This window comes from Coregonus lavaretus (genome assembly GCF_964263955.1).
Source record: "Coregonus lavaretus genome assembly, chromosome: 11".
Classification (NCBI taxonomy): domain Eukaryota; kingdom Metazoa; phylum Chordata; class Actinopteri; order Salmoniformes; family Salmonidae; genus Coregonus; species Coregonus lavaretus.
This window is the reverse complement of record NC_139998.1, coordinates 4,887,939-4,914,371: the sequence shown is the minus strand read 5'-3', so window position 1 is coordinate 4,914,371 and position 26,433 is coordinate 4,887,939. Positions and strand designations below refer to the sequence as shown.

Here is a 26,433-nt window from a genome sequence, read left to right as displayed (position 1 = left end):
CACCCAGGCAAAGGAATTTGTTTCTGTATCTAGAATCCACTCCAGGAAGAAGCCCAGGCACAACACAATAGATTCTGTAAGTACAGTTTGAAGAACAGTTGATCCGTGCCAACATAACATCAACATTAGGGTAGACTAGTTGAACATGCATACATGTGCACAGTCAAAGAGATTACAACAATATCTTGCCAAATAGAAAGAAATATGGCATAACCCTCAACTTTTGCACAGTGTCCAGACTGTACTAATGAGCCTAGGTAGGTAGGCAGACAGTATCTACCTACAGCTATGTCTATCAGGCATGCTTAGGCAAATATTTTTATAGTAAAACCAGCTTCAGTTTTAGAGATTTACAACAGTAAATTGTTGTATTACTGTTTCTCTTCACTGTTTGCTAGTAAACTTAGCTAGCTAGCTTGCTGAAAATAAAATACTTGTATATTACATCTGTTTGGAATCCTATCTTTCCTCATGCCTATAATGTTTTGAGATTGAAATGCATCCATAATCATGATCATAACCAATGTCAACCCTCGTCAATTATGTTACATAGCTAGCTAGTAAAATGATTTACAGTTGCTGATGTTACACATGTTTGCTAACAAGTAACAAATGCAAGGCATGGCGCATAAGTCATGTGCTAACATTTGCTGGTATACCTACACTACATGACCAAAAGTATGTGGGCAACTGCTCGTCGAACATCTCATTCCAAAATCATCGGCATTAATATGGAGTTGGTCCCCTCTTTGCTGCTATAACAGCCTCCACTCTTCTGGGAAGGCTTTACACTAGATATTGGAACATTGCTGCGGGGACTTGCTGCCATTCAGCCACAAGAGCATTAGTGAGGTTGGGCATTGATGTTGGGCGATTAGGCCGGGCTCGCAGTCAGCGTTCCAATTCATCCCAAAGGTGTTCGATGGGGTTGAGGTGAGGGCTCTGTGCAGTCAAGTTCTTCCGCACCGATCTCAGCAAACCATTTCTGTATGGACCTCGCTTTGTGCATGGGGGCATTGTCATGCTGAAACAGGAAAGGGCCTTCCCCAAACTGTTGCCACAAAGTTGGAAGCACATAATGTTATTTTGTGCTGTAGCATTAAGATTTCCCTTCACTGGAACTAAGGGGCCTAGCTCGAACCATATAAACAGCCCCAGACCATTATTCCTCCTCCACCAAACTTTACAGTTGCCACTATGCATTGGGGCATCCGCCAAACCCGGATTCATCCGTCAGACTGCCAGAGGGTGAAGCGTGATTCATCACTCCAGAGAACGTGTTTCCACTGCTCCAGAGTCCAATGGCAGCGAGCTTCACACCACTCCAGCCGACTCTTGGCATTGCGCATGGTGATCTTAGGTTTGTGTGCGGCTGCTCGGCCATGGAAACCCATTTCATGAAGCTCCCGACAAACAGTTATTGTGCTGACGTTGCTTCCAGAGGCAGTTTGGAACTCAGAAGTGAGTGTTGTAACCGAGGACAGACGATTTTTACGCGCTACGCGCTTCAGCACTCGCCGGTCCCGTTCTGTGTGCTTGTGTGGCCTACCACTTTGCAGCTGAGCCGTTGTTGCTCCTAGACGTTTCCACTTCACAATAACAGCGCTTACAGTTGACCGGGGCAGCTCTAGCAGGGCAGAAATCTGACAAACTGACTTGTTGGCAAGGTGGCATAATAATAAGCCATTTAGCAGACGCTTTTATCCAAAGCGACTGTGTGCATACATTTTTAAGTATGGGTGGTCGCGGGGATTGAACCCACTACCCTGGCGTTACAAGTGCCATGCTCTACCAATTGAGCTACAGAGGACCACTGGCCAACGGTCAGAGGACCAACGGTGCCATTCTATTGCCAATGTTTGTCTATGGCGATTACATTGCTGTGTGCTCGGTTTTATACACCTGTCAGCAACGGGTGTGGCTGAAATAGCCGAATCCACTAATTTGAAGGGGTGTCCACATACTTTTGTACATATAGTGTAAGTTATAAAATACGATCTTACAGTGTTAGGCTTTCACAGGGAAATTCAGAGAAACAGATCTTAATTTTGGTGTGCATAGAAAGGAGTCATGCGTGCATTTAGGTGCGTGTTCCACGGCAAATTTTCTTCACAATAGACAAACATAGGCTCATTAATAAATGTGCAAAGATTTCTTAAAACCTGTTTTCACTTTGTCATTATGGAGTATTGTGTGTAAATTGATGAGTATTTTTTTTTTATTTAATCAATTTTAGGTTAAGGCTGTAATGTAAAAATGTGTAAAAAGTCAAGGGGTCTGAATACTTTCCGAATGCACTGTATAATTAAATTAAATATATTTTTTATTAACTGCAGGTTATTATCATTGGGAGCATAAACATTAAGTACAGAGACATATTTTTTATTTTTTATTTAACCTTTATTTAACTAGGCAAGTCAGTTAAGAACAAATTCTTATTTACAATGACAGCCTACCAAGAAGGAAAAAGGCCTCCTGCAGGGACGGGGGATTAAAAATAAGAATGTAGGACAAAACACACATCACGACAAGAGAGACACCACAACACTACATAAAGAGAGACCTAAGACAACAACACAGCATGGCAGCAACACATGACAACACAGCATTGTAGCAACACAACATGACAACAACACGGTAGCGACACCACAACATGGCAGCAGCACAACATCTGTTCCTGCTATAGAGCCATTCATCAAAATAAATCTTCCTTCAGTATCTTGGAATTAAGAGGAAAGAGAAACTGTAACCATCCTGTGTATTAGAATGGCCAACCCACACCTTCTACCTGACTCAAACTTTAAGTGCATTCATTTAGAAAAAGGGGGCATATTGAATGCTGAGTGAAAAAAAGAAAAAGGGGGCGGGACAAAAAGAAAAAGGGGGAGGGACAAAAACATGAACACAGTAATAAAGCAAGACAGTGTCTCATCAGCTGAGTTTAGATAGTGAAACAAGGAACTGTACAACAGAACAATGTACATCAGCAATGTGTTTGTGGTTTCCACATACTGTAACTGACCCTTTCTCTGTCGGGTCTCTCTCGGCTAAACCTAGACACATTACCCGGAAAATGTGCCGCATTCTGCCTGAGAGGATACGAAGCAGCCAGATTACCCATAAAAGCGTCTGGGCCTCAGTACGCTCAGTACGAATAATAAAAGGAAATACACTAACTGATACATTAAAAACAATCCTTAGTCGAAAGTGAAATGAAGGTCTTTGGCGCTTCACTAAACCAAATAACACCTCCACCTGAACCCCATCTATTGTTATTACTATACATGTCAGATCGTATGATAAAAACAACATAGATTGCAGTATGGAAAAAATACAATATTGAATTGTAGACTGTATATTTCAACAGGATCTCATAGTTTCCCTTCGGAATTCGACGTATTATGGATGAACATTTTTGATGCATTAATTCTGCGTGGTTACAGGGTAAATTCTGCATGGTTACAGGGTTAAAACAGAAACAACACAAAGGGTTAAGTTTAGGTATTAATTCAGAGTGGTTAAGGTTAGGGTTATGGTTTGGGGAAGGCTTAAAACAAAATAATAAAAAATGACGCGCTATTACCATCAAGTATCATCAAGTATTCTCGCAGCATGCTAGGGCATTGTGAACTATCACAGTGGTCAAAGCAGCACACTCTAGCTCCAAGCATCATGAGTTCGCTCCCACTGCTGGGCAATCGTTTAAATTTTTCTGTGAGCGCAGAGGAAGGCATAAATCGACATTCTGGGAACTTTTCAAACGTCCAAAATCGGCAACAATTTTTTGTGATCAGTCTGGTATACTTAGGAGTCCACGGGTCGCATGAAATAAAGTAGCCTATTGGTATTCAATAAGAGTCAGTTCCATATTGCATATTATAGGCTAATAACAGCTTCATAGTCTCTGTTGGTGTGTAGCAAAACAGCAGCGCTGTAATTTACACGATCAGTCTTAAGTTCGAACCCATTTATTTAGCGCTGGTCTTCTCTTGACTTCCCAAAAAGTTGAGCAGCGTCTTGGAGAACAACCTGTCTCTCTCTCCCCGCACCGCTCTGAGCTCCACCGCCAGCAGTGTGGCATCCCATGCTGTCGCTCCTGGTCCATCTTTTCCTATTCGGACAGGTTGGTATTGATACCCAGGGGACGGAGTCCTTCTACTTCTTCCACGCTGAGTTGAAAACCTGTATCCCGCTCTCCTGGTGTACTTTCATCTTTGCCGGGTAGGGAGACTGGAACCTGATCTTTTTAAAAATGTAATATGTCAATTGATGTTGGTGATTTATTTTCGCTTGCGCTGTACCGTTAGGCTGTAATTGTTGTCGACTGAGATTCTCTTTCCCTTGTAGTGCAGGTCCTTCTCGTTCCATTCTTTTGAATGGAAAATGGTGCCGACAGACATGGCAGCTCTGCGTCTTGCTCCTAAGCGACTGCAGTATAATTTTTTTGTGTGTTATTTCTTACAATATTAGCCCAGAACATTTTTTGTGTTATTACATACAACCGGAAAAAACTTTGGGATATCAGAGCGGCGGTAGCTCACCAGCATTACGACCAGGAATACGACTTTCCCGAATTGGATCCTTTGTTCTTACCCCCCAGGGCAATTTAACTTATCCTTTGGCTGCTCCAAGACAACACTGGGTGAGAAGAGGTATTCGGAGTGGACTTCTAGTCCGACTCAGGAGGCATGCACACCATTCACCACTTCCGAGTATATTACTTGCTAATGTTCAGTCTCTGGACAATAAAGTAGACGAGCTCAGAGCGAGGATCTCCTTCCAGAGAAACATCAGGGACTGTAACATTCTCTGTTTCACGGAATCATGGTTCTCTCGGGATATACTGTCCCCGTCCATACAGCCAGCTGGGTTCCCAGTTCATCGCACAGACAGGAATAAAGAACTCTCCGGGAAGAAGAAAGGCGGTGGTGTATGTTTCATGACTAACTACTCATGGTGTGATTAGGATAACATACAGAAACTCAACTCCTTTTGTTCACCCGACCTAGAATACAGTGAGGGAAAAAAGTATTTGATCCACTGCTGATTTTGTACGTTTGCCCACTGACAAAAACATGATCAGTCTATAATTTTAATGGTAGGTTTATTTGAACAGTGAGAGACAGAATAACAACAACAAAAATCCAGAAAAATGCATGTAAAATGTTTTATAAATTGATTTGCATTTTAATGAGGGAAATAAGTATTTGACCCCTCTGCAAAACATTACTTAGTACTTGGTGGCAAAACACTTGTTGGCAATCACAGAGGTCAGACGTTTCTTGTAGTTGGCCACCAAGTACTAAGTAATTTTGCACACATCTCAGGAGGGATTTTGTCCCACTCCTCTTTGCAGATCTTCTCCAAGTCATTAAGGTTTCGAGGCTGACGTTTGGCAACTCGAACCTTCAGCTCCCTCCACAGATTTTCTATGGGATTAAGGTCTAGACCTCACTCCAGGACCTTAATGTGCTTTTTCTTGAGCCACTCCTTTGTTGCCTTGGCCGTGTGTTTTGGGTCATTGTCATGCTGGAATACCCATCCACAACCCATGTTCAATGCCCTGGCTGAGTGAAGGAGGTTCTCACCCAAGTTTTGACGGTACATGGCCCCGTCCATCGTCCCTTTGATGCGGTGAAGTTGTCCTGTCCCCTTAGCAGAAAAACACCCCCAAAGCATAATGTTTCCACCTCCATGTTTAACGGTGGGGATGATGTTCTTGGGGTCATAGGCAGCATTCCTCCTCCTCCAAACACGGCAAGTTGAGTTGATGCCAAAGAGCTCGATTTTGGTCTCATCTGACCACAACACTTTCACCCAGTTCTCCTCTGAATCATTCAGATGTTCATTGGCAAACTGTATATGTGCTTTCTTGAGCAGGGGGACCTTGCGGGCGCTGCAGTATTTCAGTCCTTCACAGCGTAGTGTGTTACCTTTCGCTTTCTTGGTGACTATGGTCCCAGCTGCCTTGAGATCATTGACAAGATCCTCCTGTGTAGTTCTGGGCTGATTCCTCACCGTTCTCATGATCATTGCAACTCCACGAGGTGAGATCTTGCATGGATCCCCAGGCAGAGGGAGATTGACAGGTCTTTTGTGTTTCTTCCATTTGCGAATAATCACACCAACTGTTTTCACCTTCTCACCAAGATGCTTGGCGATGGTCTTGTAGCCCATTCCAGCCTTGTGTAGGTCTACAATCTTGTCCCTGACATCCTTGGAGAGCTCTTTGGTCTTGGCCATGGTGGAGAGTTTGGAATCTGATTGATTGATTGCTTCTGTGGACAGGTGTCTTTTATACAGGTAACAAGCTGAGATTAGGAGCACTCCCTTTAAGAGTGTGCTCCTAATCTCAGCTCGTTACCTGTATAAATGACACCTGGGAGCCAGAAATCTTTCTGATTGAGAAGGGGTCAAATACTTATTTCCCTCATTAAAATGCAAATCAATTTATAACATTTTTGACATGCGTTTTTCTGGATTTTTTGTTGTTATTCTGTCTCTCACTGTTCAAAAAAACCTACCATTAAAATTATAGACTGATCATTTCTTTGTCAGTGGGCAAACGTACAAAATCAGCAGGGGATCAAATACTTTTTTCCTTCACTGTACCTCACGATCAAATGCAGACGGTATTACCTCCCAAGAGAATTCTCTTCAGTAATAGTCACAGCCGTGTACATTCCCCCCTCAAGCCGATACCACGACGGCCCTCAAGGAACTACACTGGACTTTATGCAAACTGGAAACCACATATCCTGAGGCCACATTTATTGTTGCTGGGGATTTTAACAAAGCAAATTTGAGGAAAACGCTTCCAAAGTTCTATCAACACATTGACTGTAGTACTCGCACTGGAAAATCACTAGACCACTGCTACTCCCCCTTTTGAGATGCCTACAAGGCCCTCCCCCGCCCTCCCTTCGGCAAATCAGACCACGACTCCATTTTGCTCCTCCCTTCCTATAGGCAGAAACTCAAACAGGAAGTACCCGTGCTCAGGTCTATTCAATGCTGGTCTGACCAATTGGAATCCATGCTTTAAGATTGTTTTGATCACGCGGACTGGGATATGTTCCGGGTAGCCTCTGAGAATAACATTGATGTATACACGGACACGGTGACTGAGTTCATCAGGAAGTGTATAGGGGATGTTGTTCCCATAGTGACTATTAAAACCTACCCAAACCAGAAACCGTGGATAGATGGAAGCATTTGCACAAAACTGAAAGCGCTAACCACCGCATTTAACCATGGCAAGGTGACTGGTAATATGGTTGAATACAAACAGTGTAGATATATTCCCTCCATAAGGCATTCAAACAGGCAAAACGTCAGTACAGAAACAAAGTGGAGTCGCAATTCAACGGCTCAGACACGAGACATATGTGGCACTGTCTACAGACAATCACGGATTACAAAGGGAAAACCAGCCAAGTCGTGGACACAGAGGTCTTGCTCCCGGACAAGCTAAACACCTTCTTCACCCGCTTTGAGGATAACACAGTGCCACCAACGCAGCCCGCTCCCAAGGACTTTGGGCTCTCGTTCTCCGTGGCCGACGTGAGTAAGACATTTAAGCGTGTTAACCCTCGCAGGGTTGCCGGCCCAGACGGCATCCCTAGCCACGTTCTCAGAGCATGCGCAGACCAGCTGGCTGGAGTGTTTACGGACATGCAATCTCTCCCTATCTCAGTATGCTGTCCCCACTTGCTTCAAGATGTCCACCATTGTTCCTGTACCCAAGAAAGCAAAGGTAACTGAACTAAATGACTATCGCCCCGTAGCACTCACTTCTGTCATCATGAAGTGCTTTGAGAGGCTAGTTAAGGATCATATCACCTCTGCCTTACCTGACACCCTAGACCCACTTCAATTTGCTTACCGCCCCAATAGATCCACTGACGATGCAATCACCATCGCACTGCACACTGCACTATCCCATCTGGACAAGAGGAATACCTACTTAAGAATGCTCAGCCTTCAACACCAAATGACCCTCCAAGCTCATCATTAAGCCCTGGGCCCTGGGTCTGAACCCAGCCCTGTGCAACTGGATCCTGGACTTCCTGACGGGCCACGCACGCCTCTAACTCAATCAAGTTTGCAGACGACACAACAGTAGTAGGCCTGATTACCAACAATGACGAGACAGCCTACAGGGAGGAGGTGAGGGCCCTGACGGAGTTGTGCCAGGAAAATAACCTCTCCCTCAACATCAACAAAACAAGGAGCTGCTCGTGGACTTCAGGAAACAGCAGAGGGAGCACGCCCCTATTCACATCAACGGGACCGCAGTGGAGAAGGTGGAAAGCTTCAAGTTCCTCTGTGTACACATCACTGGCAATCTGAAATGGTCCACCCACACAGACAGTGTGGTGAAGAAGGCGCTGCAGCGCCTCTTCAACCTCAGGAGGCAGAAGAAATTCAGCTTGGCCCCTAAGACCCTCACAAACTTTTACAGATGCACAATTGAGAGCATCCTGTCGGGCTGTATAACCGCTGTATACGGCAACTGCACCACCCGCAACTACAGGGCTCTCCAGAGGGTGGTGCGGTCTGCCTAATGCATCACCAGGGGCACACTGCCTGCTCTCCAGGACACCTACAGCACCCGCTGTCACAGGAAGGCCAAAAAGCTAATCAAGGACATCAACCACCCGAGCCCCGGCCTGTTCACCCCGCTATCATCCAGAAGGCGAGGTCAGTAAAGGTGCATCAAAGCTGGGAACGAGAGACTGAAAAAGAGCTTATATCTCAAGGACATCAGACTGTTAAATAGCCATCACTAGCCGGCAACCACCCGGTTACTCAACCCTGCACCTTAGAGGCTGCTGCCCTATATACATAGACATGGAATCACTGGCCACTTTAATAATTTACATTTTAAAAAAATTAGCAGACGCTCTTATCCAGAGCGACTTACAGTTAGTGCATACATCTTTCTTTTTTTTTTTATACTGGCCCCCCATGGGAATCGAACCCACAACCCTGGCGTTGCAAACGCCATGCTCTACCAACTGAGCTACATCCCTGCCAGTAATTCTTTCCCCTACCCTGGACAACGCTGAGCCAATTGTGCGCCGCCCCATGGGTCTCCCGGTCGCGGCCGGCTACGACAGAGCCTGGATTCGAACCAGGATATCTAGTGGCACAGCTAGCACTGCGATGCAGTGCCTTAGACCACTGCGCCACTCGGGAGACATAATGGAACACTAGTCACTTTAATTATTCTTACAGACTGCTTTACTAATCTCATATGTATATACTGTACTCTATTCTACTGTATTTTAGTCAATGCCACTCCGACATTGCTCGTCCTAATATTTATATATTTCTTAATTCCATTCTTTTACTTTTAGATTTGTATATTATTGTACTACCGCACTGTTGGAGCTAGGAACACAAGCATTTCGCCACACTCGCAATAACTTCTGCTAAATACAGTGGGGAGAACAAGTATTTGATACACTGCCGATTTTGCAGGTTTTCCTACTTACAAAGCATGTAGAGGTCTGTAATTTTTATCATAGGTACACTTCAGCTGTGAGAGACGGAATCTAAAATCACATTGTATCACATTGTATGATTTTTAAGTAATTAATTTGCATTTTATTGCATGACATAAGTATTTGATACATCAGAAAAGCAGAACTTAATATTTGGTACAGAAACCTTTGTTTGCAATTAACCCCGAAACCTGAAGGATCTGGAGAAGGTCTGTATGGAGGAGTGGGCCAAAATCCCTGCTGCAGTGTGTGCAAACCTGGTCAAGATCTACAGTAAACGTATGATCTCTGTAATTGCAAACAAAGGTTTCTGTACCAAATATTAAGTTCTGCTTTTCTGATGTATCAAATACTTATGTCATGCAATAAAATGCAAATTAATTACTTAAAAATCATACAATGTGATTTTCTGGATTTTTGTTTTAGATTCCGTATCTCACAGTTGAGGTGTACCTATGATAAAAATTACAGACCTCTACATGCTTTGTAAGTAGGAAAACCTGCAAAATCGGCAGTGTATCAAATACTTGTTCTCCACACTGTATGTGTATGTGACCATTAAAATTTGATTTGATAGCACCATCTGCTTTGTTTGAAAGTGCAGGAATTTCACCACGAAGGATCTCGCTGGGGCACTCGCATCTTCGGTGTCAGGGCCCGGTGCGCCCTCTCCAGCTGTAGTCAAGTTCAGGTGGTAGTTTTATGAGTTCTTTCAGTCTCAGAATTCTCTTCGATTCGCGTCTTGAAAAAGACTTGAGCTGTTTGCATCTTTTCAAGTTGTTTCTCTCTCGTCAGCAGGTAGCTCAGTAGTCTGTCATTACGGGAACAGACATTCTCTGTGTCATTGATCCTGTCCTATTCGTCCGTCCAGCCGGGTGACTTCTTGTTTAAATCCAGCCACGGAGACAGATATTTCCTCCAGTTTTCTGTTCATCTCCTGACGAAACTTGCGTAGATCTTGCAGTATCGTCTCTACACCATTAGCACTTGAGCTAATGCTAGCTGGTGATGGTGGCAGTTCCTCCGAATCATTACGTGTTAGTGAGGGGTTTGGCATCTCTCCTCGCCTACTGTGATGTTTTTGCCCTTTTTCAACTCGTTTTTTCTGTGCTTAGTCGTCATATCTGTCTTTTCCAGTACCTTTTGGAATTTGGGTTAGAAAAAGTATTAAATTAAGATGGAATATTTAATGGCAGGAGTAGCACTCATTTAGAAAGCTGCCATCGCCTGGGTGACATCACAGGAAGCCATATAGTCCTTTCTTTGACGGTAAAAGCATAAAGCACTATTACTCATTATGGTACACAGCTACTGAAACATGAACATATGTGTGCTAGGCTCCACTATGTGGTACTGTATGTAAGCCATAAGGAACGATAAGGTGGGCTATAAAGTTGAATAACAATTATAAAGGTGGGCTATAATGTTGAAAATACAATAATATACAGTATTTCACAGTATGGCATCCAGGCATTCCATGTGATGACCATGTCAAAGTTTCTTGTAAAGATTGGTTATTATACTGCTAAACTTGAACAAATTCCTCAAAAGGAAAATTCACTAAGAGGCTCTATAGCCACACTCTCATTTTACCATCATGCAGTGCTTTCCCATAATGCATCTGTCTTTACCTTAGGTAAGGTATTGTTCCTCTCCCCCTTCTCAGGCCCCTCCTCTGAGTCGGAGCAGGTGTAGGCATCTCCTAGGTTGATGCCCAGGGGAGCGAGGCGTGGCCGGTGCAGGGGCTAGAATAATTAATAAATTAATAACTTATTTCAATTGTCTTCCTTGTTATTATCAGGTAGCCAAAATAATGGACAGATTTGGCAAGACTGGCAGTTCATTGTGCACTTGAAAGGCACTGTTCATACTTTTAATGCATCTTTTCATTAGGCTGATCCCAGATCTGTTTGTGTTCTTGGCTACTCCATTGCTGTCATTATCAAGCCAAACATTGTTTAGTAAAGGCAATGTGTGACAAGAAGTTGTCATGATAGCACAAACAGAGTGACACTCAAGCTATATTTTCCTACCTGGAAGGTGAGCAAATCCCAAACAGCCACATACATAATACATATAGTTCAACTCTTACCTGGAAGGTGAGTTGTGTGGTGAGCAGATTGCTGACGGCCCGTAGGGAGGTGCAGGTGTTGGGGGGCAGCGAGGGGTCCGCCAGCAGGTCTGAGATCAGTCCATGGGCCTCGCCCATCACAGCTATATCCACCACCACACTGGTACCCGACAACTGCAGGGGGAGAGAGGGCGATGAAGATAACTAATTAATAATATATTTGTTCATTACTTATTATATAATTAGTAATGAACCCATTGGAAATCTTACTCCTCAGAGCCAAAGCTGTTATACATAAAGTAGTGCAGTAAGACAGGCCTATGTACAATCAGCCATTCAGTTCTGTTTCCGCACTGCCTGTGGAAAGAACCTGTCTCTGAGCCTGTTAGTCTGGGTCTTGATCCTACATTACCGTCTACCGGACTGGGAGGACAGAAAAGGAGATCATGACTGATGCTAATGTGGCTAATGGGAGGGGATGCTAATTAATGGATGTCTGGCTGTGAGGGGGCCTGTGTGTGGACCGTAGGTCAGGGGTACGTGCAGGTCTGCCTGGGTGGCTGGCGGAATGAGAGGGAACATGGTCTCTCCGGCATGAGGAGATACAGAGGTTAGCAGTTGGTTAGCGGTGACATTGAACTAATTTACAGGGCTCTCTTCAAGAGCACGCACGCACACACATGCATGCGCGCATACTACACAGGCACTACACTATCCCTTATACGGCTCCACTGAACCCAGAGCTCAACAACATCAGCAGCACTGGGGTAGGGTGGGGTAATAGTAGAGTAGTAGATTATGAGTAAACATAGTTGTATGACAGCCATTTAAACATTTGGACAGATCATTTGTAACATTCGGCTTAAAAACATAAGCTATATTCAGCTGGACATAACTTCATGGAAAGTTAGTTAATATTTAGCTCAATAGTAGTGCCTTAAATGGAATTTGACCTTTGACCTATAACGTTTGAACCTGCTGACCTCTAGTCTTTTTTCAGACAGTCTACCCCACAGTTTAGACGTCATGCCTAGTTTGTGTGTGAGGGAGGGTGGGAAGGAGAGGACCTTGTTTTGCCAAGGGAAAAGCTAAAAGTTCACCACTACTCTCCCTTAATTGTCCTGCCCAAGGCAGTGACCACCACAGCTAAACACAGGTCACTCCGCCTAGCCAACTCATTAATCTAATAAGCAGTTAAGAGTGTGTCCCAAATGGCACCCATAGGGCTCTGGTCAAAAGTAGTGCACATTGTAGGAAATAGGGTGATATTTGGGATGCAGAATAATGAGTTCCCTTTCCACCCCTGCTCTTTCTCTCCCATCAAACTCCCATTCACTTTTACACCAGCCAGCTGCATATGCACCCCGAATGATTCTGCTTATACTGGCAACATGGCAACATGTTGACCTTATAGTCTTCACAACGTGTGCGTAAAGGGCTTTTCACTGTTATTCAGTCTTGTTTGTGGAAACTGAGATTTGTTTTAATTTTCAATTATTGAAATCGTTCACTTTTTATAGCAACAGCTCAGAATTGCTGGAGAGAAAAAAAAAGTGCAAGAAAGGTGTGTTTTGGGAGGGAATATGACACGACACTGCACCAGTATCCTGGCGCCGGAGGGGATGGCTGCCGTTTTACGGGCTCCTAACCAATTGTGCTATTTTGTGTGTTTTTTCGCATTGTTTGTAACTTCTTTTGTACATAATGTCTCTGCCACTGTCTCTTACCACCGAAAAGAGCTTCTGGATATCAGAACAGCCATTACTCACCTCGAACTGGACAAAGATTTTTTCTTTAATGAGTCTGACGCAAAGGTTATAATGTTGCTCCCGGACAAGGCCCAAATCACTGTCATTCGCATGAAGACAATAAGGAAATACAGGGGGCGCAGATCAGCGTCCCTTCTGAGAATTAGTCGGCAAGTGGGTAACCCGCCACTACCATCCATTCTATTGGCCAATGTGCAATCACTGGAGAATAAACTGGATGAGCTCCGTTCAAGACTATCCTACCAACAGGACATTAAAAACTGTAATATCTTATGTTTCACAGAGTCGTGGCTGAACCACAACACGGATAATATACTAATATACAGTTGGCTGGGTTTTCCGTGCATCGGGAAGACAGAACAGCTACATCCGGGATGGGGGTGTGTGTCTATTTGTCAACAACAGCTGGTGCGCGTTGTCTAATATTAAGGTAGTCTCGAGGTATTGCTCTCCTGAGGTAGAGTACCTCATGATAAGCTGTAGACCACACTATCTACCAAGAGAGTTTTCATCTATATTTTTCGTAGCTGTCTATTGACCACCACAAACCGACGCTGGCACTAAGACAACACTCAACGAGCTGTATAAAGCCATAAGCAAACAAGAAAATGCTCATCCAGAAGCGGCGCTCCTAGTGGCCTTTAATAAAGGCAAACTTAAATCTGTTTTGCCTCATTTCTAACAGCATGTCACATGTGCAACCAGAGGAAAAAAAACTCTAGACCACCTTTACTCCACACACAGAGACACATACAAAAGTCTCCCCTCGCCCTCCATTTGGCAAAGCTGACCATAATTATATCCTCCTGATTCCTGCTTACAAGCAAAAACTAAAGCAGGAAGTACCAGTGACTCGCTCAATACGGAAGTGGTCAGATGACACGGATGCTACGCTAGAGGACTGTTTTGTTAGCAGACTGGAATATGTTACGGAATTCATCCAATGGCATTGAGGACTATACCACCTCAGTCACAGGCTTCATCAATGAGTGCATCGATGACATCGTCCCCACAGTGACCGCACGTACATAGCCCAACCAGAAGCCATGGATTACAGGCAACATCCGCACCGAGCTAAAGGCTAGAGCTGCCACTTTCAAGGAGCGGGACACTAATCCAGACGCTTATAAGAAATCCTGCTATGCCCTCAGACGAACCATCAAACAGGCAAAGCATCAATACAGGATTGAATCCTACTACACCGGCTCGACGCTTGTCAGATGTGGCAGGGCTTGCAAATTATTTCGGAATACAAAGGGAAACCCAGCCGCGAGCTACCCACTGACGCGAGCCTACCAGACGGGCTAAATGCCTTTTATGCTAACTTCAAGGCAAGCAACACTGAAGCATGCATAAGAGCACCAGCTGTTCCGGACAACTGTGTGATCACGCTCTCCATAGCCGATGTGAGCAAGACTCGCTGTTTATTATCTATGCATAGTCACTTTAACCCTACCTAAATTACCTCGACTAACTTGTACCCCCGCACATTGACTCGGTACCGGTACCCCCTGTAAATAGCCTTATTATTGTTATTTTATTGCGTAACTTTTTTATTTTATGTTATTTTTTTACTTTAGTTTATTTAGTAAATATTTTCTTATCTCTATTTTCTTAAAACTGTATTGTTGGTTAAGGGCTTGTAAGAAAGCATTTCATGGTAAGGTTATTCTTGTTATTATTATATTATTATTATTATATTCTGCGCAATTTGATCTGATTTAAGAACTGTCTCCTATCTGTTTCTCCCTTTATTTTGTCTCTGTTCCTTTATCTTTCTGTCTGTCTTTTTTCTCCCCTCTTCCCCCTATTATCCACTGATGTATAAGCTGAGGAGTAAAGAGTCTTTCATCTCGCAACACATGCACACATACACGAAAACACACACACACGAACACACAGATATGTGAAGAAGGAAGCGAAGAGGGAAGTAGAACAGCTGGCTTGACAGACTCTGTCTTTACCCTAAGGGGGATGCCACACAAACACACACACACACACACACACACGCACACACACACATGCACACACGCACGCACACATACACACACACACTCACGCACACGCATACACACAGTGGGAGACAGAAAACACACTACAGCTGCAATGAGAAACACAAGAAACACACCACAGAGGATGAGAGTGATGCAAGACAACAGTCCCTGTCCAGTCCAACAATAGAGAGAAAACCAGAGAGTATCATGATGTTGATGAATGTGTTAGGTCCATACTTGCGAATATTTAAAAAAAGTTTAAATTTAACCTGGACCTCCATCTCGAAATGCCTATAAGCCAATTACAATCATCGACTTAGTAGTATGTGATAGAATGCTACATTGTAGATGATCCCATCAGATAACCTGGCACAAGTTAGGCCTATGCTAACCTCACCAGCTGACAGTGATTATTTCCTGTAACAAATTCCGCATCAGCCTATCAAATATCTTAGACTTTATATCCACCAACCAATTGCATTTTTTTTTTTTAATCGGTCAACTTGGTCACCAGAGGGACATTTTAATACTCCAAAATCAAGGTTTACTTTTGTTCCGCTTGGTCTGTCTCAAGTAAAGAGTGCCAATAATGCTTGATGATAGATCCTTGACTAGGCTACTAGCTAGTAACGTTAGACAAAATTAAAAAAGGCACGTTTTTGCATACACTACTGGTCAAAGGTTTTAGAACACCTACTCATTCAAGAGTGTGCAAAGCTGTCATCAAGGCAAAGGGGGGCAATTTGAAGAATCTCAAATATAAAATATATTTTGATTTGTTTAACACTTTTTTTGTTACTACATGATTCCATATGTGTTATTTCATAGTTTTGATGTCTTCACTATTATTCTACAAAAATAAAGAAAAACACTTGAATGAGTAGATGTTCTAAAACCTTTAACCGGTAGTGTATATGACAAAATCTCACATTTTTGCTCATCCGTTTCACACACATCCATGTGCTTATACGGAAAAAAGATAAAGGAGGTCTATACAACATTTAAGTTTATTGTATGTCATAAAATAAAAGTTGTACCGTCTTTATCATTGCTTCCTGGTGGCACACACTCTAAAATGATAGTGCACATTAACCGTGGGTTCGAGCCACAAACATGTTGACCACTAGTGGGTGCATGATATTGTTGTTTCTGCCTCATTAACATATTTTGAGGAGTGCCTTGTAAGAGGCTATATTTGTTGCACCCGTTAGTGAGAATGCTGTACCATTTTAACTGGTATGTGGTAGCAGTGCCCCATCAATTTTAAATGTATAGGGGACAGATTGCAGTGGAAGCAAGTCTTAAACCTTTACTGGTTGAGCATTTTGCCATATCCTTTTGATCTGTTTTTCCCTGTAGTTTTTGCCAGTTTGGAAGCATTTGTTAAGGCCTCTAGAAGTTCATTGATACACGCATTACGTAGCAGCCAACCTGCTTGCGCCAATCCAATGTAATTACAGAAAAATACTGTGAAATACAAACCCCATCTCCGCTCAATGAATTTCATCCATTCATTCATTAAGATTACAGTAGCATTTACTTTTTTACAGTAAAATACTGTCAATTCTACGATATTTTACTGTGTCATTACACAGTACTTGCTTTAATACTGTATTTAGATTACAGTAGGTGTACTTGTCAGCCGGTGATTGTCAAGCAAATATCTGCCGGTCTCACGGTAATTGACCGTTAATTAACATAAACACATTTAACATCTCCTGGCTTCCACGCATAGCCTACAAGCCACTGATGCAGACCTTTGGAACATCTACATTTTTAAAAGTCTAATATATCCATTTAATACAGCCTACACCATCACAATAAATACATTATTTATTTTAGACAGGTCTAAAGAACAATGATATGAAGAAAATGTTGTCTATTTCAGAGGAACAGAATAGCATACTCTGAGTTGTCCTTATGTTAGGCCCTGATCCAGCTACAGTGCCTTGCGAAAGTATTCATCCCCCTTGGCGTTTTTCCTATTTTGTTGCACTACAACCTGTAATTTAAATGGATTTTTATTTGGATTTCATGTAATGGACATACACAAAAAACTCCAAATTGGTGAAGTGAAATAAAATAATATAAACTTTGCTATGAAGCCCCTAAATAAGATCTGGTGCAACCAATTACCTTCAGAAGTCACATAATTAGTTAAATAAAGTCCACTTGTGTGCAATCTAAGTGTCACATGATCTGTCACATGATCTCAGTATATATACACCTGTTCTGAAAGGCTCCAGAGTCTGCAACACCACTAAGCAAAGGGCACCACCAAGCAAGCGGCACCATGAAGACCAAGGAGCTCTCCAAACAGGTCAGGGACAATGTTGTGGAGAAGTACAGATCAGGGTTGGGTTATAAAAAAATATCTGAAACTTTGAACATCCCACGGAGCACCATTAAATCCATTATTAAAACATTGAAAGAATATGGCACCACAACAAACCTGCCAAGAGAGGGCCGCCCACCAAAACTCACGGACCAGGCAAGGAGGGAATTAATCAGAGGCAACAAAGAGACCAAAGATAATGCTGAAGGAGCTGCAAAGCTCCACAGCGGAGATTGGAGTATCTGTCCATAGGACCACTTTAAGCCGTACACTCCACAGAGCTGGGCTTTACGGAAGAGTGGCCAGAAAAAAGCCATTACTTCAAGAAAAACATGAGCAAACACGTTTGGTGTTCGCCAAAAGGCATGTGGGAGACTCCCCAAACATATGGAAGAAGGTACTCTGGTCAGATGAGACTAAAATTGAGCTTTTTGGCCATCAAGGAAAATGCTATGTCTGGCGTAAACCCAACACCTCTCATCACCCTGAGAACACCATCCATCATTCCTTCAATTTTGACAAGTTTCCCAGTCCCTGCTGATGAAAAACATCCCCACAGCATGATGCTGCCACCACCGTGCTTCACTGTGGGGATGTTTTTCATCAGCAGGGACTGGGAAACTTGTCAGAATTGAAGGAATGATGGATGGCGCTAAATACAGGGAAATTCTTGAGGGAAACCTGTTTCAGTCTTACAGAGATTTGAGACTGGGACAGAGGTTCACCTTCCAGCAGGACAGTGACCGTAAGCATACTGCTAAAGCAACACTCGAGTGGTTTAAGGGGAAACATTTAAATGTCTTGGAATGGCCTAGTCAAAGCCCAGACCTCAATCCAATTGAGAATCTGTGGTATGATTTAAAGATTGCTGTACACCAGCAGAACGCATCAAACTTGAAGGAGTTGGAGCAGTTTTGCCTTGAAGAATGGGCAACAATCCCAGTGGCTAGATGTGCCAAGCTTATAGAGACATACCCCAAGAGACTTGCAGCTGTAATTGCAAAAGGTGGCTCTACAAAGTATTGACTTTGGGTGGCGGGGGCGTGGGGGGTGGGGGGGTGAATAGTTATGCACGCTCAAGTTTTCCGTTTTTTTGTCTTATTACTTCTTTGCTTCACAATTCTTTTTTATTTTGCATCTTCAAAGTGGTAGGCATGTTGTGTAAATCAAATTATACAAACCCCCCAAAAATCCACTTTCGCAAGCCACTGTATGCCATTTGGCTGTGGGCTACACTAGTTCATTTAGCAGACAAGATTTGCTTAGAATTCCGTGGCATTAATTTATATTATTTTATAATATGAAAAATACAACTGAATATAGCTGAATAAAATAGAAATGATATTTTCTCCAAAACATTTGAGGGAGTGCGCATATGAGGCTATTCTGTGTTGAACGGTTAACAAAGAAACAGCTCCTTCTATATGCTTAATTTAGAGTTATTTATGCAACTTTAGTTGTGATACAAACATTTGGCTATATGTTTAGATGTTTCATACATTCTAAGGCTGCATGATGTGACTCTAATGATGATTTGAAAAAAGTTGCATGAAAGGCATGAGCTCTGCTTTGTTTTTTGCGCAGGCTGCACACACTTCATCAGTCCCTCATTCACAATTTGACAAACACTTGATAATGCCTTGAATTTCCCGGCGGCATCCCCTTTGTGTGGCCGTAATTACCCCTAAAAAAATCCATGCCTTTTGCGGCCAGTAGCCGTTGTGCCCTTGGGCTGAATATAATAATTATAATTCCCTTCTCCCAGCTGCGTGCTCTGAAGCACCTCTCACTCACATGGCTCTCTCAGATTCCTAAATTCTTATTAGCCAATGCCCATCACGTGATCGGGTCCTTCTTACAGGCTACAAGTGAAGACAGACACATCGAGGACCCAATGGCGCACATCCTTATCAAATTCCAAGGTGCATATTGAAGATGTTGGAAGAACTGTCCACATTTACTTTTCGTCAGCCAACAAGATGATTAGGCCTAACGAACAGCAAAAACACTAGCCTATGTCAATCTACTATCCCCCATAGTACAAAAGTTAACCTATTCTATTCTGTGCGAGAAATAAATATTCCAAACATAGTCTGGGACAGTTGTGGGATACGATAGATCCCAAATGAATACAACCACTAGCATCAAAAAAACTTTTTAAAGCAAATCAGAAGGTTTAGCAAAAAATGTTGATGAACTATTAGGCTATTTCTTCACATTATAAGTGCAGCAATGCACACACGGCAGTAGGCTATAAGCGCAAATGTTCCAAACTGCAATCAATTAGCGGTAAAACACCATTCTCAAAAGTGACCGCAAATGCAATTGTGCATGTACTTTATTTATTACCTGCTTTTATTATAAAGGTGCATTTTTATGGTGAAAATGATCTTCCCCAAACTTGAAACTCACATGCTGCGTATGTATGCCAGTTAGGCTCTACACACGTTGTATAGTGGATGAATGTGCTTAATTTTAAGAAGTTATTTGGCCACTTTAGTTGTGATACAAACCTTATCAAAACATATAGGCCTATGTGCTAGGCTACATGAGGTGTGCGACTATGATTTGAAAAAGTAAAGAGAAAAAGGCATGTGCTGTTTCTTCCCTTACTGCACACAAGCTGGGCATCATTCACAAGTGATAATATATCATTCACAAGTGATAGGCTAATATTGTCACCCATCAGACTATTCTTGATTTATTGTTTTGATTTAGAATGGACCATTATCAGGCACCTGTCTCGAAACAGGGGCAGGGGGAAAAAATAAATGTCATCTATGCACTTAAATAGTGATTAGATTTTCGATTACATTTGCATTGATGTCAGAGTGATTAGAGGGACAATAGAGTGCTGAAACCAGGCAGTTAGGCTACTACTGACAATCAGCTGCATCAGAGCTTGGAGAAGCCTAATAACCGTAACAGCCCTAGGTGTACTGCAATATGAAATACTGTACCTTACTGTACATACCACTAGCTGCCAGTAAGATACTGTCAAATTTACGGAAAACCCTTTACAGTGTATTTGAAATGTACCTGGCGCCGACGAAGATGGCGGCCTCGCGACTAGCTCTTAGTAAACTTTGCAGAATTTTGTTTTTTTATGTATTATTTTTTACATTATTAGCTCAGAAAGTGTTTTGCATCATTACATACAGCCGGGAAAAACTATTGGATATCAGAGCGGGGGTAACTCACCAGCATTACGACCAGGAATACGACTTTCCTGAAGCAGACCCTTTGTTTGCACTCCTCAGGGCAACTGAACTGATTCCAGCGGCTGACCCAAAACATTGCCGGCGGAGGAGAGGCACTCGGAACGGCCTGCTGGTCCAACTTAGGAGGCGCGCACACCACTCACCGCTTCCAAGTATTCTACTCGCTAATGTTCAATCTTTAGTTAACAAAGTCGACGAACTACGGGCAAGGATTTCTTTCCAGAGAGACATCAAGGCCTGTAACATTGTCACGACCCGGTGCGAGAAACAGTCACTAATAATTGTCAGAACCCAGAAGATGAGGCAGACACAGCTGTACTAGAGATGGTGGTTTATTAAAGAACAAAATCTTCAGGCAAAGAAGCTAAATCCACAATGTCCAAAAATAAAGCCAAGAGGCACAAAGAGGAAAACCTCCAAAAACAAAAGAAACTCCACAAAGTGGTAAAAAAACAGCAGGGAAAAAACAAACCTCAAAAGACTACTCAAACAAAACACAAGAACTAAACCAGAGAACCTCTGGAAAATCCCACCAGAGAAATATCTATATAAAACAAGGCTTGGGCTGGGGCTGGGTGCTAACTTACAAACACTGAGCAAGGAACTGAGGAACACACAGGGTTTAAATACTAACAAGGGAATGACCTACAGGTGCAAACAATAATTAGAGCAAGAAAAACAAAAGGTACAAAAAGGTGCAATGGGGACATCTAGTGACCAAAACCCGAACAGTCATGGCCAAAACCTGACAGAATCCCCCTCCTAGGAACGGCTCCTGACGTTCCTACCAGCCCTCTCAGGGTGGAGGGCCCTGAACTGACGAATGAGGTCAGGGTCCAGTATGTCCTTGGCAGGAACCCAGGAGCGCTCCTCGGGACCGTAGCCTTCCCAGTCCACCAGATACTGCCAGGACCGCTGCACCCGGCGGGAATCCAGTATCCGGTGGACGGTATAAGCCGACTGACCACCGATGACACGGGGCGGAGGGGGAGGTCTGCCTGCCGGGATAAGGGGAGAAAAAACAACAGGTTTTAATAAAGAAATGTGAAATGTTGGATTGATCTTAAGTGATCTGGGTAAGTGCAGGCGAAAAGTAACGGGATTGACTCTCCTGGCAATCTTAAAGGGACCGATGAACCTCTGGGACAGCTTGCGAGACTCCACCCGTAGTGGTAGGTTCTTAGTTGAGAGCCATACTCTCTGGCCGGGGTACAGGGTAGGACCGGGACGGCGACCTCTGTTGGCTTGTCGTTGGTACTGCTGAGAGGAACGCAGAAGATTAAGACGTGCCTTCTTCCACGTAAGCCGACAGCGTCTGATGAACCTCGAGGCTGAAGGCACTCTGACTTCTGCCTCCTGGTCCGGGAACAATAGAGGCGCATAGCCAAACTGACACTCATGCGGGGACATACCAGTGGAGGAGGAGCACAAGGTGTTGTGCGCGTACTCGGCCCAAACAATGAAGGATGACCAAGTGGACGGGTTGTTGGAAACCATGCATCTGAGGGTGGTTTCCAGCTCCTGATCCATCCTCTCAGTTTGGCCATTGGACTCCGGATGGTACCCTGAAGATAAACTGGCCGTGGCCCCTATGAGTTGGCAGAAGGCCTTCCAAAACCTTGAGGCGAACTGGGGACCTCTGTCGGAAACCATATCTTGCGGAATCCCAAAGACTCGGAACACATGGTTAATCACCAACTCAGCTGTTTCCTTGGCAGAAGGTAATTTGGTCAAAGGAACAAACCTGGCCGCCTTAGAAAACCTGTCGATGATGACTAGGATCGTAGTATTACCATGGGACGGAGGAAGGCCAGTAATAAAGTCCAACGAGATATGGGACCAGGGTCGGTGGGGAATAGATAGAGGGTGAAGGAGTCCTTGAGGGCGGAGGTGAGAAGATTTGCCCTGGCAGCACACGGAACAGGCCTTGATGAAAGTGGCAACGTCTTCTTTTATGGTGGGCCACCAGAACTTACGCTGGATGAACTCCAAGGTGCGGCCTACGCCCGGGTGACAGGTGAGGCGAGAGGAGTGCCCCCACCGAAGGACTTGGGACCTTGCTGCCTTGGGAACAAACAACCGATTAGCAGGACCTCCTCCAGGGCCCGGTTCGATGGCTTGAGCTTGTTTCACGGTATCCTCCACTTGCCACGAGATCGGAGCCACGATCTTAGCGGCCGGAAGGACAGTCATGTCAGTATCTTCTCGAATGGCAGGAGAGTAGATTCGTGACAAGGCGTCCGGTTTGAGATTCTTCGACCCGGGTCTATAGGTGAGGATAAACTGAAATCGGCTGAAGAAAAGAGACCATCGAGCTTGTCTGGCGTTCAACCGCTTCGCCTGCTGGATATACTCCAGATTCTTGTGGTCCGTAAGCACTTGAAATGGTTGAGAAGCCCCCTCGAGCCAGTGTCTCCATTCCTTCAATGCCATCTTAACCGCTAGGAGTTCACGATCCCCCACATCGTAATTCCTCTCGGCCGGGGTAAGCCGGTGAGAGAAGAAGGCGCAAGGATGAAGCTTCTTGTCTTCACCCCTCTGAGACAGGACAGCTCCAACCCCAACCTCTGATGCGTCTACCTCCACCACAAAAGGTTCATCCGCCGTTGGTAGTGTCAGGATGGGAGCAGAGAGGATGCGCTGCTTGAGTCCTTGGAAGGCCGTCTCAGCTTCTCTTCCCCACAGAAACCTTGTGTTGCCACCCTTGGTTACCGCCGAGAGAGGGGCTGCCACCGAGCTGAAGTTCTTGATGAACTTGCGGTAAAAGTTGGTGAAGCCCAGGAAACGCTGAACTTCCTTAACGGACTTGGGGGTGGGCCAATCCGCTACCGCCTCTACCTTCTTGGGGTCCATCTGGACTCGTCCGGGTTCCACTATAAATCCCAGGAATTGTACTCGAGAGGAATGGAATTCACACTTCTCCGGCTTAACGTACAAATGGCTGTCTAGGAGGCGTTTGAGCACTTGTCTGACATGCTTCGTGTGTTCTTGAAGGGAGCTCGAAAAGATGAGGATGTCATCCAAGTAAACAAACACAAAGATGTTAAGCATATCCCTAAGCACATCGTTTATGAGCGCTTGGAACACAGCCGGAGCGTTGGTCAGGCCGAAGGGCATCACCGAGTATTCGTAGTGACCAGTAGGCGTGTTGAAAGCGGTCTTCCACTCGTCCCCGGGTTTGATCCGCACAAGATGGTATGCGTTCCGCAGGTCAAGCTTAGTGAAGACAACTGCTTCCTGGAGCAGCTCAAAGGCTGTGGCCATAAGAGGTAGCGGGTAGCGGTTACGGACGGTTATGGCATTGAGTCCCCGGTAGTCGATGCAAGGTCGTAATCCACCGTCTTTCTTGGCCACAAAGAAAAACCCTGCTCCCGCCGGCGAGGTAGATGGACGCATGAGGCCTGCTGTCAGAGCGTCCTTGATGTAGGTATCCATAGCAGCTCGTTCGGGAGGGGAAAGGGAAAAGATCCGACCCCTGGGAGGGCAGGTCCCCGGCAACAGGTCGATGGTGCAATCGTAAGGTCTATGGGGTGGTAGTTTGGTGGCACTCTGTTTGCTAAATACCAGTTTGAGGTCATGGTAACACTCGGGAACTCGGGACAAGTCGATGGATTCTAGAGACTCGGAAGGAGAACTCTGGGAACTCGGGAAGATACAAGTGGCTTGGCACGTAGGACCCCACTGCTTGATAGTGCCCACAGACCAGTCGATGTGAGGGTTATGGCTGTGAAGCCAGGGATAACCAAGGACGAGAGGAAACTCGGAACAGGAGATCAGATGAAAGTTCATCACTTCCTGGTGTTGGGAAACTGAAAGTCGTAAGGGGGTAGTGGCACGAGTGACAAGTCCAGATCCCAAAGGACTTCTATCCAACGTAGTAACCCTTATGGGGTCACTTAGAGGTTCAGAAGGAACGCCATTCTCCTTCGCCCAGATCCCATCCATGAAGTTACCTGCGGCTCCAGAGTCTACCAAGGCTTGAAGAGAAAACTCGTGGTCGTCCCAGGAGAGGGTAACTGGAATGAGCAGGCGGGAGTTGGATGGATGGGAGGAGGTTATGTTTCCCGTTACAGTCCTCCCAGGCCTGCACGGGAGAGTGCGTTTCCCTGGAGCCCGGGACACGTGGAGCGGAAATGGCCCGGTTTGCCGCAATATAGACAGCATCTCTCCCTCATCCGGCGGTCTCTCTCAGCCTGGGAGATGCGTCCACCCTGCATGGGTTCTGGTGGAGCCAGCGAGGATAAAGGTGGAGACTCGGAGCTGGAACCGATAGGAGCTGGGGTGAGCGGTCTATGGTTTTGTTCTCTCTCTCTCAGACGCTGGTCTATGCGTGAAGCCAACTTGATAAGGGACTCGAGGTTGTCCGGTGGTTCCCGAGTGGCCAGTTCATCTTGGATGGTGTCAGAAAGACCCTTCAAAAAACACACTGTGAGCGCCTCGTCGTTCCAGCCACTTGCTGCTGCCACAGTGCGGAACTGGATGGCATAGTCCGTCATGCTGCGCCGACCTTGGCGGAGAGTCAGGAGCTGTTTGGCTGAGTCAGGGCCGTTGGTAGGACCTTGAAACACTCGCTTGAATTCTTCAGCAAAGGTAGAGTAGCTGGCACAGCAGGGACTTTGGGCATCCCACACAGCAGTAGCCCAGGCTAGGGCCTTTTCCGACAGCAGGGTGATGATATATGCTATCTTGGACCGGTCGGTGGGAAACGACGATGGTTGCAGCTCAAAGGAGAGAGAACATTGGGTGAAAAACCCCTTACAAACACTCGGATCCCCTGAGAACCGTTGGGGAGGTGGCAGACGAGGTTCAGCCAGGGGATTAACTGCCAGGGGCCCTTGAATCAGATGAACTGGAGCAGAAGCGGTTGCCGGGGAAAGTCGATCCGAAATCTGCTTTATGGAAGTCAGCATCTCTGACAGAAGTTGAGAATGTCTAGCCATTAAGGCCTCTTGCTGAACCAGAGCAGCTTCGTGGCGTTGGACAGTCCCCTCATGGTGGGACAGCATGGAAAAAAGATCCTGGGTACTGGCTGCCTCTGGGTTCATAATAGTGGCTCAGTGTTTCTGTCACGACCCGGTGCGAGAAACAGTCACTAATAATTGTTAGAACCCAGAAGATGAGGCAGACACAGCTGTACTAGAGATGGTGGTTTATTAAAGAACAAAATCTTCAGGCAAAGAAGCTAAATCCACAATGTCCAAAAATAAAGCCAAGAGGCACAAAGAGGAAAACCTCCAAAAACAAAAGAAACTCCACAAAGTGGTAAAAAAACAGCAGGGAAAAAACAAACCTCAAAAGACTACTCAAACAAAACACAAGAACTAAACCAGAGAACCTCTGGAAAATCCCACCAGCGAAATATCTATATAAAACAAGGCTTGGGCTGGGGCTGGGTGCTAACTTACAAACGCTGAGCAAGGAACTGAGGAACACACAGGGTTTAAATACTAACAAGGGAATGACCTACAGGTGCAAACAATAATTAGAGCAAGAAAAACAAAAGGTACAAAAAGGTGCAATGGGGACATCTAGTG

The 26,433-nt window shown here is 44.7% G+C and overlaps 1 protein-coding gene across 1 annotated transcript in view; it reads right to left on the bottom strand.

Moving 5' to 3' along the window:
- Positions 1-26,433, bottom strand: part of LOC311137003 (cGMP-inhibited 3',5'-cyclic phosphodiesterase 3A-like) — a gene marked incomplete at both ends in the record, with an annotated part of 393,392 nt that overhangs the window by 60,977 nt on the left and 305,982 nt on the right. The window contains 2 exons of the mRNA XM_084171331.1: positions 11,141-11,254; positions 11,602-11,754. Coding sequence (XP_084027457.1) covers positions 11,141-11,254; positions 11,602-11,754 — 267 coding nt within the window. The remainder of the gene's footprint in view (positions 1-11,140; positions 11,255-11,601; positions 11,755-26,433) is intronic.